The 12,851-nt window shown below is 40.5% G+C and overlaps 1 protein-coding gene and 1 long non-coding RNA gene across 3 annotated transcripts in view; one reads left to right on the forward strand and one right to left on the reverse strand.

Moving 5' to 3' along the window:
• LOC145963899 (uncharacterized) overlaps positions 1–12,851 on the reverse strand; it is an 88,044-nt gene that overhangs the window by 800 nt on the left and 74,393 nt on the right. The gene's annotated exons all lie outside the window — the stretch shown is intronic.
• LOC145963890 (uncharacterized) overlaps positions 4,223–12,851 on the forward strand; it is an 82,053-nt gene continuing 73,424 nt past the window's right edge. For both annotated transcript variants that reach the window (XR_014436292.1, XM_083086207.1), the window contains exon 1: positions 4,223–6,568. Coding sequence is in view for 1 of the 2 variants with exons in the window: in XM_083086207.1 (XP_082942333.1) it covers positions 5,156–6,568 (1,413 nt within the window). In the remaining variant the exon portion in view is untranslated. The remainder of the gene's footprint in view (positions 6,569–12,851) is intronic.

Consider the following 12,851-nt stretch of genomic DNA (forward strand, 5'->3'; position numbering starts at 1 on the left):
ATAGCCTCAAATAACTATTAAGATATGATAAAAAACAAGTATCTATGATGTTAGTTATTTAGTACGTTAGAAATAGATACGAAGAAATAATCATTCTTTCGAATATTTTCGAAAGAGAAAAATCTGCGAATCTTTACGCGTTTTCCTTTCGAATAATTTTAATAAGAAGCGATATTTATTTAAATAATAGGCGACAATAACTTCTAAGACCGATATTTATAATCGCTCGTTAGTTACGTTTTCAATTCATTAGAAAATTCAAACACGCATAATTATCTCCAACTTTGAATTTATTAGTTGAAAAAGACGTAGTAGACTTTCTTGCATAAGAAATTGAACAAACAAGATATCGCCCTGCATACAAGCGACCAACGAGTTACGGATCTTTAAGTCGGTGACTTATGGAAAACTATGCGTGCATTCGACGCGGGCCCACGCGCTTGTTTTGTAAGTAGAACAAATCGGTACCTCCGCGTCTGTCTGTCTTGGCACGAAAGCCGCGCTTAGATCCGCGTGACTAATCTCGTTTCGTGTCCACGAAAATCTTGATGAAACTCCACGTGATCGCATGCCCTGTCATATCCTATGAGCGTTCCGTATCTCAATGATCGCACAAGTCGAGAATATGCCGGAATCAGGGAACAAAATCTCTGTAAATGTACACTTATTGTCCGCTCGTGTAACGAAAATTCCTCGTGATATAGACTTATGCGGCAAAAAACAAATAACGTACTTTCTTAAATAAAATTTGTCTATCATGACTGATTGCGAGATCACTTTTCAGCAAATAGTCACTGGTCTCAGTTACAAGTATTGCATCAGTGAAAGAAAGTTAACGGTAATAGCTGCAATCTGTTAATATTTTATAAAGTGCATCTCTTATATAAATATAATATTATATATTAAATAAATTTATAATAATATATTTTATTTAAAAAATATCTCAGTTTTTGTGATCAAGATTTATCAAATTTTGAGTGTAAAATAATATATCTCATTCTCAATTTGAATTATAATAATTATATTGTTTTTTCGTCTAGATATGTATGAGGAAGCTTCTCCTAAAAAGTAGCAATTAAAAAAAAATTAAAGAACCTTAAAATTACATCTTACAAACATATGTAATTATTACTGATTTTTCAATGAAATCTTATTATCATAATTATTAAAACATAAACTAAAAGAGAAAAATATATTTTAAACTAAAAATCGCAAATAAACTCATTGATCTGCAATGAAATTTTTGTTACGGTTTTAATCAGTGACATTTTCAGTTTAAGAGAATAAAGAGATCAAACGTAACGAAATTATTCATCTGATCACCTACGGTGAAGCTGAGCAACGAGAGTATCTCAAGCGGTCCGCATATGCGAGAAATTCGTAAAAAAAAAAAGAAGGACACTCTTCTTCTCTCTCGCCCCACGATTCCCATTTATTTAACCGGACGCACCTGGTGTCTCACCTCGTTTATCCGGCAGCGTGCACGATTATGTGCGTTCTACGCACAAGCACACCCGCGAATTCTGCCGGGCGCGAATGCGATTTAATCGTTATTTTACGTCGACGCGCTAACGAGTATCCGTTTGTCCACCCGGCAAATCCTGACAAATGGGTACAAATTAACGCGGACGAGCGTCGACGAGGCGTGAAAGCAAAATAATTAGAGAAATCCACCGACGCACAACTGTTAAACGCCGCGTGCCGTGACCGGCAGATTCCACGTTGTAAAATCAATTTTACAACGCCCTCGTACCGTGGCCAACAGCGTTATTGCATAACCCACTCTCGACATTTAGGAAAATAAGCTTGGCGTGAAACATTTTAATGATCCTACGACGTAAGAGTAATTTTGATTCCCTCGCATCCCACGTGTTTCGTAAGATGAAAATTCTGATTCTCATCGACACGCGGGGCATCATAATGACTATGTAAGGTAAGTTTCTCTTCTCGCAAAAAATTCAAGAACCTAACTCTGAATAACGTGATCATGCTGATCTTTCGTAAAACGTATCGACAAATTATTAAACGCGAATGCACTAGAGAATCAGTCGGACCACGTTTCTCCTGACAGGTCCTTCAATGATTTCAGATGCTTGACGCATCTCGCAAAGTGTTTTCCTCTCTCCAGCTTCCTGGCACGTCGGGGAAGATTCGGATGACATGTCGGCGACGTTTCTTCGCCGACAGATCGCGCGTTACATCAGTCGATCGATCGGACTGGAGGAATGTAATGCGGTAGCCGCGAAGGGGGAGGAAGGCTGCCGTGTTTATTTATCGTCGTAAGCATCGCCAGTCGGCTTAAAGGGGCGACAAAAACCGCCCGCCGACCTCCGTGAGCGACGAAAAAGCAGTCCTCGTTGTACCGGTTGCAAGATCGGCATCAACGATCGTATCTTCCTCTCCTCGCATGCCCTCTCGCAGTTTCCTCTCTCCTCTACATCTCTCTCGCGATATGTGACTTCCTCTTCTTTTTATACACGCGAGTTCTTTCTCTCTCTCTCTCTCTCTCGCTCCCATTTCGATCCGGATTTCGCGGCATCGTCGTCTACTCCAACATCTCTGAATGGCGGTGCGAAAGTGAATGGAACGCCCGGCGAAAAGACCAGCCGGTCGACTGTCGTTCGACCCAGACGATCGTAAAATCGAGAGAGACAAGGCTCGCGGTGTCACAGAAACGTACGTCCCGCGCGTTACATCGTAAACGTGAACGAAGAGCGGAGGAAGAAAGAGATTCCCGCGAGGGATTAAAATCGGAGCGTTCTTTTTAGCACTCGCCTGATATCTCCTTTGACTAAAAGCACCGGTGACGGTTGGATAATCGCGTGCAAAAAAAATGACTTTCGCGTAAGATAAACGGCGCATTTAACATCGGCCATCCATTAGCTTTAAACTATATCCTGGGCAAGATATGTCTCTGCGCTGCTCGTTACCTACATATTTATAGCGTCTTCTTTAAAACCTCCAATATCTCAATTCTTAAACTTTTTTTGTACGAATCTTAATATAATGTTTTACATAATTTATATTATCGCGACTCATATAAAAGTCTTTTCCTCCCGATGAATATAAAGAATTCAATATATATTTATAATATTTTTACAATTTACAATATTTTTGCTATTTTAATATATGTGCGTATTCTAATATACTTAACTTAGTAGAATTTCGTGTCTTCTAAAAACATTGATCGGTGCTTTTATTTCTTAAATGAATATCGATGCTTTGATTACTTAAATGAATACCTTCTTAAAGGAAGGATAAATGTCGTTCTTATCTAAATTCGCTAAAACTAATCGTGATTAAGATAGATTCAAATAGAGCGACACGCGCACCGCTGTACCACTTCATTCGATATTAAATCAATTTAATGCCTTTTATCGCGGACAAGAAGCAATCTCCACGAGAGTCTAATGCGGATAATGTCGTGTCTATTCGAAATAAATTGAAAACCGGTTTCGACAAACACGCGTGACTCCAAGGACCATGAAGTCTTGCCATATCGATCCGCACCTACAATTTTCTCAGCTTCAATTTTTCCAATTCTCTAATCAGAACTATATAAAGTATCACTACCGAAGCAATGATACCTACATTTAAAAAATACACTTGAATCGAGAAGTAGCAGTTATCTTACGCCATTTATACGCGTCATTTATACATACATTCCGATGCGTGACCACACCTGTGTTCACAATTCTCCAACTTTGCTCGGCAAAGCGAGACAAGGCTAAGAGCATCATCTTCTTTTTCAGCTATCACACTTTACGTTAAATTTGTCTTATAATAAATACAATAACCGAATAAGCTTCAATTTATTTCTGAAATCACAATTAAAAAAAATACTACTTGAGGAGATTTATGCCTGGCTATTAAAAGGGGGAACGATTCCATCGAACAATCGGAAGTGGCAATTTTTGAGAGGTGCATCTCATACCGATCGCACATCCGGCGGAGATGCGGCCCACCGCGTCCGCGGACTTGTCTGTCTCGCCCCCTTCGTCCATGTCTATTGTTTCACGGTGCATCATCGCGGGGTCCGTGAAATGCCGCGCGCGGAGAGATTTCTTGCGGAGGTAAAGGCGAAGGACGAAGGGACGAAGGAAGAGGCGACGGCGGCGGGCGATCCCGGGCTGGTGCGGCGTGAGGGGCGGTGGGGGCGAATATCGCCCGCACGCATGCGCGGTGCGTGCCACGATCTCTTAGGCCGCCGGTTGCTCCGGCTGGTCTCAGTCGTCCGCGACGTTCTGTCCGCGATACGATTCGGCGTCAACGTGTCGTGCTCTACTCTGGACCCCATCGGTTGCGGCAAGTCGACGCGCGCCGGTACAGTAACAAAAACCACCCCCTCCCGAGGAAACCAGTGATTAATAAAATAGACTCGTCGGACAATGGCATTGTGCTCCGAAATCGCTAGACTTGAATAATTTACGAATATATGACAAGTCAATTTGGGACAGTCGCTGATCGTGGATACATATTGTAATGAATGAATCATTTAAACAGGTGACTTAGATATTAAGTTGCCGAAAAGGGGACGCGGAAATTATTAATTGATACAAAGAATAGATTTTTATTTCAAACTACCAACGACGATCACCACGCGGTATATAGAGCAGTGCGAGAGAATTGCTTCGAAATCGTCTTCAGGAATATCTTCCCGGTGTCTTCTGTAATGTTTAAATGGTTCAGTAATCAGTGACGAGCATCGTTGCAGCGGACTCTTACCGTATTGGAGCCGCGCCAAAAGAAGTCGCGTACACGGTTGCACCATCGTTTCAGGTTCCGCGGTCACCACATGGTCACCACAATCCGGCCGTGACGTGCGGTTAAATTTAGAGACTGCCATCGGAGAAAATTGACGATTCCCGGATTGAGCTATCGACTGTGATCAACAAACGCTCAACGAAAGCCATCAGGTGCGTCAGAACGCGACGCCGCGGTGGGCCGTCTTGCCTCGATCGTGGAATGATCGACGTGATATCGATCGTGCGCGAGTACTGCTACTCGACAGTCGAGCCGGCTCGATGCGCGGCTAAGGAAATCGTGACCGGCGAGGCATCAAGCGGTAATCGATCAAGGTGCTATCGCGCGAAAGCCGCAGTCACGGGGCACATGATGATGTAAGGTGCCTGCATACGGTGCTACGAAGACCGAAATGACGCGCGATAAAAGGCTACTGCTGCTGCTGGGCCTGCTGATGGCCTATGGCCTCTTCGTGGCCGAATGCCGATATCATCAACGCGATGACGCGGCGATGACGGGGATCGAGGCGAGACACCGACATAGGCACAGGCACGAATCCTCGAATCGAAGGAATCATCACGACCTCGACAGGAGATCCTGGCCGAGAGTCGACTATGACGCGTATGACGGAGATTCCGAGGATCCGATCGACGAAGAAGATTATGACGTGCAATCGTATTACGATCATCTCAAATCGCATCATCGATCCGCGCAGAGGGGTTATCACGGTCGAAAGTTTGAGCCGCGTTATCCGCCCAGATATCACGATGGACATCGCGGAAGCTGGCTCGATGAAGACTACGACAGGTATAGAATTCCGTCGCGATATAACACGAAGAATTATCGATATAAATCCGGCAGGACCTATCATAAACCCGCGTATTCGCGCAATCACGACGTGTCGGATTTCGAGAATGTCTCGGAGGATGATTACGATTACGAGAGGACGCACAGATACATTGAAAGTGACGAGGCTGATAAACATCACGAGTGGTGGAGAAACTCCAGGCGACACACATCCCTCAGGAAAGACATGAGAAATAGAATGAATGGTTATCGTGGCGCAAAGAAGGATCGCTTGGAGGATCGCGGAGGCGTCATCGATCGTGCCGATGTGTCTGGATGGACGGATGATTGGAGAGTAAGATCGAACATCTCGGAGTCTAAATATCACTCCTCGAAGGACGATAAGAAGATAGAAGAAGATGAAGATTACGAGGATCACGGTGGACTCGAGGAAGACGACAAAGACGAAGAAGAAGATGACATTTGGAAAAATGCCGATGACGAAGACAACGAAGATAACGAAGAGGAGGAACTTGATAATGATTTTTATGAGAGCAAGACCAAATCACCCTTGAAGACCTATGAAGACATCATCAGGAGACTCACGTCTGGCGAGCCGACCACTCCGAAACCTACCGTCAAGAGGGATTATCGCAACATCGAATTGAATAAGCACGCGAAACGTGACAGTTACAAGAATTTCAACGAACCGAGAAATGTCTCCAAACCGGTGGATCTCCTCAGATTCAGTAACGCGTCTCGCAGCGCCATGTCCAATTATTTCGTGAACAGACGGGCCGCGGAGAACTCGACCGTCAAATCCGTTGGTTCGATCGGACATAAGCTCCCGAAGAACGCGACCGACGTGACGGTCAAGGGCAACGATCGGCAAGAGAAAAAGATCGCGGTCAGTACTAAGACCAAGAGCCTCGAGGATTACGACGAATATCTGAATGCTCCGGATAACGAGAAGGAGGACGACCTCGCTAAAGCTGGTACTGAGGACGATTCGATCATGCAAGCGGATGTTAATAATAATGTGAGTAATACTAATAAATGATTCGTATAAACAGAATCAATTTCTTAAATCGAGAGGTATCATTTCGCGACAGAAGCCAACTATGGAATTTGTTAAAAATTGTTTATATTCTTTTAATTTGCCAATCACGACATGACAAAAACACACTTATCATGATTAATAATAAGAAATTACAGCGATCGATACCTGCTGCGATCACCCTCGCTCGGTGAAAATTACGATCGAGAAATTGCGTTATCCGATAAGATGCGGAAAATTGTATAATTCGATCGAGTATCGTTGCATCACGACAGGTCGGGCTCCGAGCAAAGCGAATGTAATTCGGTTTCTAAGAAATCACGAAGAGAGAAAGAATGTATGTGTGTACGTGCTCTCGATGCCATCGCAGGAGCTGAAAATCGTAAAGTCAGTTACTGTCGAGCTTCCCTCGTATCGACCTTGCCTCGACGGAGATTAGGATCAAGTCGAGAAGCTCTCGAACCACGTACAGTCGCAAACGTGAATCCGTTCATCGATGCTTCCCTCTCGTGAATGCTGTTCCATTTGCATAAACACCCGAGGAGGTACACGCGATATATATAGCACGTGGTGCGATATGTGAAAGAACTCTCCCGTAACTGTACCGAGAGAAAGAGAGAACTTTCGCAGATTTCTCGACGATTCTCACAATTTCGATAGTCATCTTCCGTATTTCTTCCCTGGTATTGTCAGAATCGTCCAGTCTCGATCGCAATTCTCCTCGAACGTGAGATCGAATCAGACACTCGTGATTAATTTAACATAACGGCGCTACCGTTATGATGATTACCGGGATCTTCGTTACGTCGTGATTTGCGTTCTCTGACGAGATTCTGACGAGATCGATAAGAATTATAGGTATACGATATAGATCGCGTAGCTTTTGCCAACATTTATTTCGATAAAATAGATCTCCGAAAGCTGTCGTGTTTACATAAGAGACAGTAAATTGTGATTTATTATGACAACGAATGTTGGCAATGAAAATTATTTCTGATAGGTTATTTTTAATAACCGACATATATATACAAACACACATGTTGGTCATAAAACTGATTTTGTCAAAGACAGATTTCGCAATTTTATACCTGCGACGACGAGCCGAAGATTGAGAATCGATCGCTTTTATGTCCGCGTGTCGACAGAGCGTAACAAGATTGACGGGAGAGCACATTAGATTTACCAGTCATTCGCGTAATATATGGGCCAGAACATTTCGGACTGTTCGTTCCGCGCTGCCGAACTCGAGATTAACTTTCACGAGGTGCATCGGCATTGAAGGTAGCGCTGGTTCACCTTGAAATTATTTCGACAACCCTCATAATAGTGCAAGGAAACAATGTAAGACATTTATTCACTGCAACTGTCATATTCGTCAAAAACTATTTTACTTCGTATTTTATTTTATTTGTCAAATATCTATTCATTAAAATTATATATTCGTTTTTGTATAAAATTGGAATTATTAGTAGAAATATTTATTTATATAAAATTAAATTATAATTTGTATATAATTAAATATATAATTAATAAATATATAAGCAAAAAATGTTTGAATTTAAATTTTTACATATTTATAAGTAACCTTTATCTTGTAATTTCACGTTCAAAAAACAGATTTAAGAAACTTTAAATTAGAATCCCTGATGTTGTTGGTTATTCTCATCGGCGATGGCATACTCCTCAAGATTTTCCAAGTACTTTGTTTTCGAAAACTGTTTCGGACATGCTCTATCGCGAATGCTCGACGTTATTAACGACTGGTGTATCTGCATGCGTTTCGAGATGGTCCCGGGGTGGTTCCCCTTGCCTATACAAGACCAAGATTAGATTGACCTTGGCAATGCAGACCGGCAAATCGTTTCATCCGCGTCAAAACTTCCTAACTGACGTTCGTAGGATTGACCTCGCCGTTCGCTAGGCGCCAATCGTCTGGCAAACGATTCGGTATAGTTTATCGTCAACCGAAGCTCGATGCAACAGAGTGTGAACATATTTATAGAACTTGAAATGCCAAGCAAAATATTTTCAAATACTTTGGCAAATAGCCTGATCATTATATATATATTTGTATATATTGAAAAAGAAGAAAAATTATATATGAAATTTTCAATAGTTTCCTTATACATGAATTTTTTTATTTAAACAGTACGTAAAGTTAATCCATAAGCGAATCAGGAGAAACTTAGATTATCTCGTCAGAAAATCTATTCGACAACGAGATCATCGCTCTCAGTTTTGCGTATTTTGGCGCCAAACGCGGTGCACGCATCTTAATTTCGCGGTAGCTCGCAGCGAAGGCGATCTCGACGAACAAAACGACGGGCACGTCCACGGCGGCTGTCGTCACGATCGTGCTTTGCCCTTTTTGCGCCAATTTACAAAGGTAAACCCGCCACGTTCCATCGGCAATTTACCTCTGCATGCCGGTCGGAGAGGAATTGCCGGGGTAATTGAGCAATTCCGCCACGTGTTGCAGTTACCCAGTCGTGGTTTTCCGTCGTAAATTCACGTGCATCGATGCCGGATGATCAAAGGGAACCTTCCGTCACCGATCGTGCTTTTTAATTTGGATTAAACGATTGCGAATTCCGTCGCATAATCGCGGAGCTAGGTCTTGTTAAGTGGATGCATATTTATTAGTTCGCGATTAATCCGGCGATCTAAATATGACGAGAAAATTTGCAATTGATTCTTCGGACGGTAAAATTAAATTAGGCGCGCATAATTTGACATTTCGTGCAGTAGCGACTTGAAAGAGCCATAATTTTCTCGCGTTCCAATTTATTACGAATCTTCAAAAGCCGCACGACTCGCAATTTGCGCGAAACTGACTAGCGTTTAATTCCATTACGTTGGATCCTCGGAAGATAAACGGTCCAAAGCATTATGTATAACAAATATCTTCAAACGCGAAATAGGGCACAGTAATATCTCGGAACGAGAACATGTAATATCTCTTTCTGTAATATCTCATTATGTACTATCTCTAATAATTGTACATAAAAGGAGAGAGAAATTTCGCGAAATTCGTTATTTTGCATTGAAATCATATAAAATAGCATTAAAATATTCTACTTCAAAATATCAAACACAGATAATCCGAAAAATATTTCGAATATATCATCTTCATAAGATAATACCATTTCTTACAAATGGCACACGCACATGTGCATCAAAACTTAATCGTCGATGTAGCGTTTTCTTTATCGCTTGGCATGTTTATCTGAACGACATGTTAATCTGCAATTGACCTACCTCTCGACAAAAACATCTAGTGCAACGTAAAAGTCAGTTCTATCCGACGCTAATATATGGTAACAAATGCACGTTAACCAGCTTATCTTGCTTGCTTCTTAGGATCCTCGTTAAAGCCCCGAGAGCATGATACTCGAGCGTTCTTTATCAAAACAGGGAAAACTCATAAAATGCAGCAGAATTTTACGATTATCGCCGTAACTACAGGCCGCTTGTATAGAAAACACGAGTGTTGCAAGTTAATGCGTTTGCGCGAACGAATTGCAAATACATCGTTCCTCGAATATTGGATTTATCTACTGTACAAATAATAAAATGCGCGGTGCGTTATTCAAATAACCAGCATATACTCCTATTTACTTGCAGAAATATATTGCTAAAATATATTCTTCCAGCATTAAAAAATACTTTTCGCTTTTAAATACGAAATCAAAAATGGATTCAATAACAAATAATTATTTTAACTTGAAATTATTTCAACACACAATTATTTCAACATCAAGCTCACCAAAGTATTTGGATAAGATTTTAAAGAATTAATCGTTAACACTGGCATATACTGCATACAATTTCATTTTCAATGATTGCGTCATATCAAGTATTGACACGTCCTCGTTCAAAAGACACGCTTCATTCTTAGAAGTATTTCATTCTAATACTAATGCACTCTTCGAAGAGATCTATAAGATCATAACGTCAAACAAAACGCGATACGTTTTAAAAGCGTTTTATCTTTGGATAAACAGTTGATAGACTTCGCTGAAATGTTATTTATACGAAGCTCTTTCGGCGTTGCTTTCTTCGATTCATCCGTCTTTTTCCATTTAAACTTTGATTGTCTTGTATCCATTTTTGTCTCGATTTCATGGATTTTCCTTCTCTATTTCTCTCTCTCTCTCTCTCTCTCTTTATCTATCTTTTTCTCGAGAATTTCGCTGAAATGAATCCTCGTCTCGCACTACGAACATTAAAAAACAACTTTACCACCTGACCACGAAGAGTATTCATAAATCCACCATAAAGCTTACCGCGGAAGCTCGTTACCGCGGTGCGTAAAATCCGGCTGGCGATGCATCCACGAGAGATTCGGCAGCGGCGGAATTCACGCGAGAGCGCGGATTTACGGGCGACACATAATGCAACGAGGTATGAATTAAAAGCGTCGGGGTTTCCTCTCGCGCCGCAAACTCCCCCTCATTTTCGGCGACCGTAAAGCGCCGCAGGGCTATTTTCGTAGGCGGGTAAATTACTTCGATGCTTGCGCAGCGAACGGAAAAAATCTCGCGGATAGATGCGTAAATCGACATAATGCATTTAAGGGCTGATTTAAGATATGGTGTTCGTAGAATCGTTAAGCGCGTCATTCAACGTGCAGGCGATATTATAAAATTACTTCCTTATCTTTTGCAACTTGAAGCACTTCAATGATTAGACACCATGTGACTTTAATATACATACTTCGCATTCTTTCTGTTATCGGTCATGATCTCTTATGAGTAATGTGAATGTAATTAAAAGATTAATATTTCTTTTTCTACAATGCGCATCAGATACTTGCATGTACTTATTTCTAAAAATAGGATACAATCATCGGATGACGACAAACGATGACAAACATTTAAAAAACCGACATCGATGATACATATTAAAGATCGGCGAATCATTGACCTCAAGACGATGATTCATTATTATCATTGCAAATCGTCTTCAAATCTAATGCATAGTTGTAAAAGCGTATTCATTTAATTGGTGATTCCACACGATCGAGTAAGATCCTGACAAAATTAACAATCAACTTCATTTTCTTATGCATCATCCCGATATAGATTCAGATTCAAATTATACTCAATATAATTAATTATTCATAATAGCGAGACTTAGAATTTTGTCATCAGATGATGTAAACAAATAAGTTATCTGACATCACGTTCAGATAGTGAAAGTACAAGTGAAGATCCCTTCTCGGGCAGCTCGTTTCATAAATCATTAAAAGTTTATAGCTCTCCATCAAACTCAATGAACGCGCTATATTTTTTTCCTTGATAACTAATGAGCAAAACATTAATTGAAGGATAACCTTAATTAAAGTGCGTGTCTATTATTAGAACGTATTTCTAAAATTAATTACGAATCAGTAACTAGTTAAAATGATGATTCGTTGTCGTCGAAATGCAGTGACTCAGACAAATGCAGTTAATACGGTGCATACGGTTCATGAAGGATTCTTCAAACTCGAACTTGTACGCTCGAAAGAGATGTATTTTAAGCCTGGCATTCGCCTTACATCAATCGGGCGGCGTGTGAGCATGCCATCAGTCTCCTTCATTGAGCACTTGTAAAGTGATCTATCAAAGAAGCTCTCACATAATGCAGAGGTTTCGAAGAACGCTCAAGGAAAATAATCAAGCGCGAAACGAAAGCGTCTATTGACACAAAAGTTGTTTTTCCTATAATAAAGTCTCCCATCGTGGACGTCAAACGTCAAACAAAAATGGAAAGAAAAATTGAAATCAGAGTGTAGTTTTATTTAAGGAAGATCTAGACGCGGATCTGTTATATCAAACATTAATAAACTAATCTATTCGAGATTCATGAATTCGATACTGCGCAAACTTTTAGTTTTTTAAAATATAAAATTAATAATTAATTGGTGTGACTTGAAATAAGGATATGTCCTATAGAATTAATTTTAATTTTATTTTCATGAATTTTTGTATATAATTATTATAAAACTTGTGTCGTATAATCACTGTAAAAAATTAGTTTAATATAAAAATAGTATTTATGATTTTGAGATTAATTATTAATTTTTTCATTTATTGTAAATGTATTATTTATTAACTGTTGACGTAAACTGATCGGTTTCTCTTTAACTTGAATGTGCCTCGATTCGACACATCTGTGCAAATTGAAATATTAGAAACTCTGCCTGTGTTGCTATAATTTTTCAAGATAATCCGAATCATTACCGTGGTAAAAACAGAAGTGTGCTTTGTTGCCTAAACAA

The sequence above is a fragment of the Camponotus vicinus genome, unplaced genomic scaffold, assembly GCF_025532165.1.
Source record: "Camponotus vicinus isolate PSW18456_S1 unplaced genomic scaffold, iyCamVici1.0 SCAF_13, whole genome shotgun sequence".
Lineage (NCBI taxonomy): Eukaryota > Metazoa > Arthropoda > Insecta > Hymenoptera > Formicidae > Camponotus > Camponotus vicinus.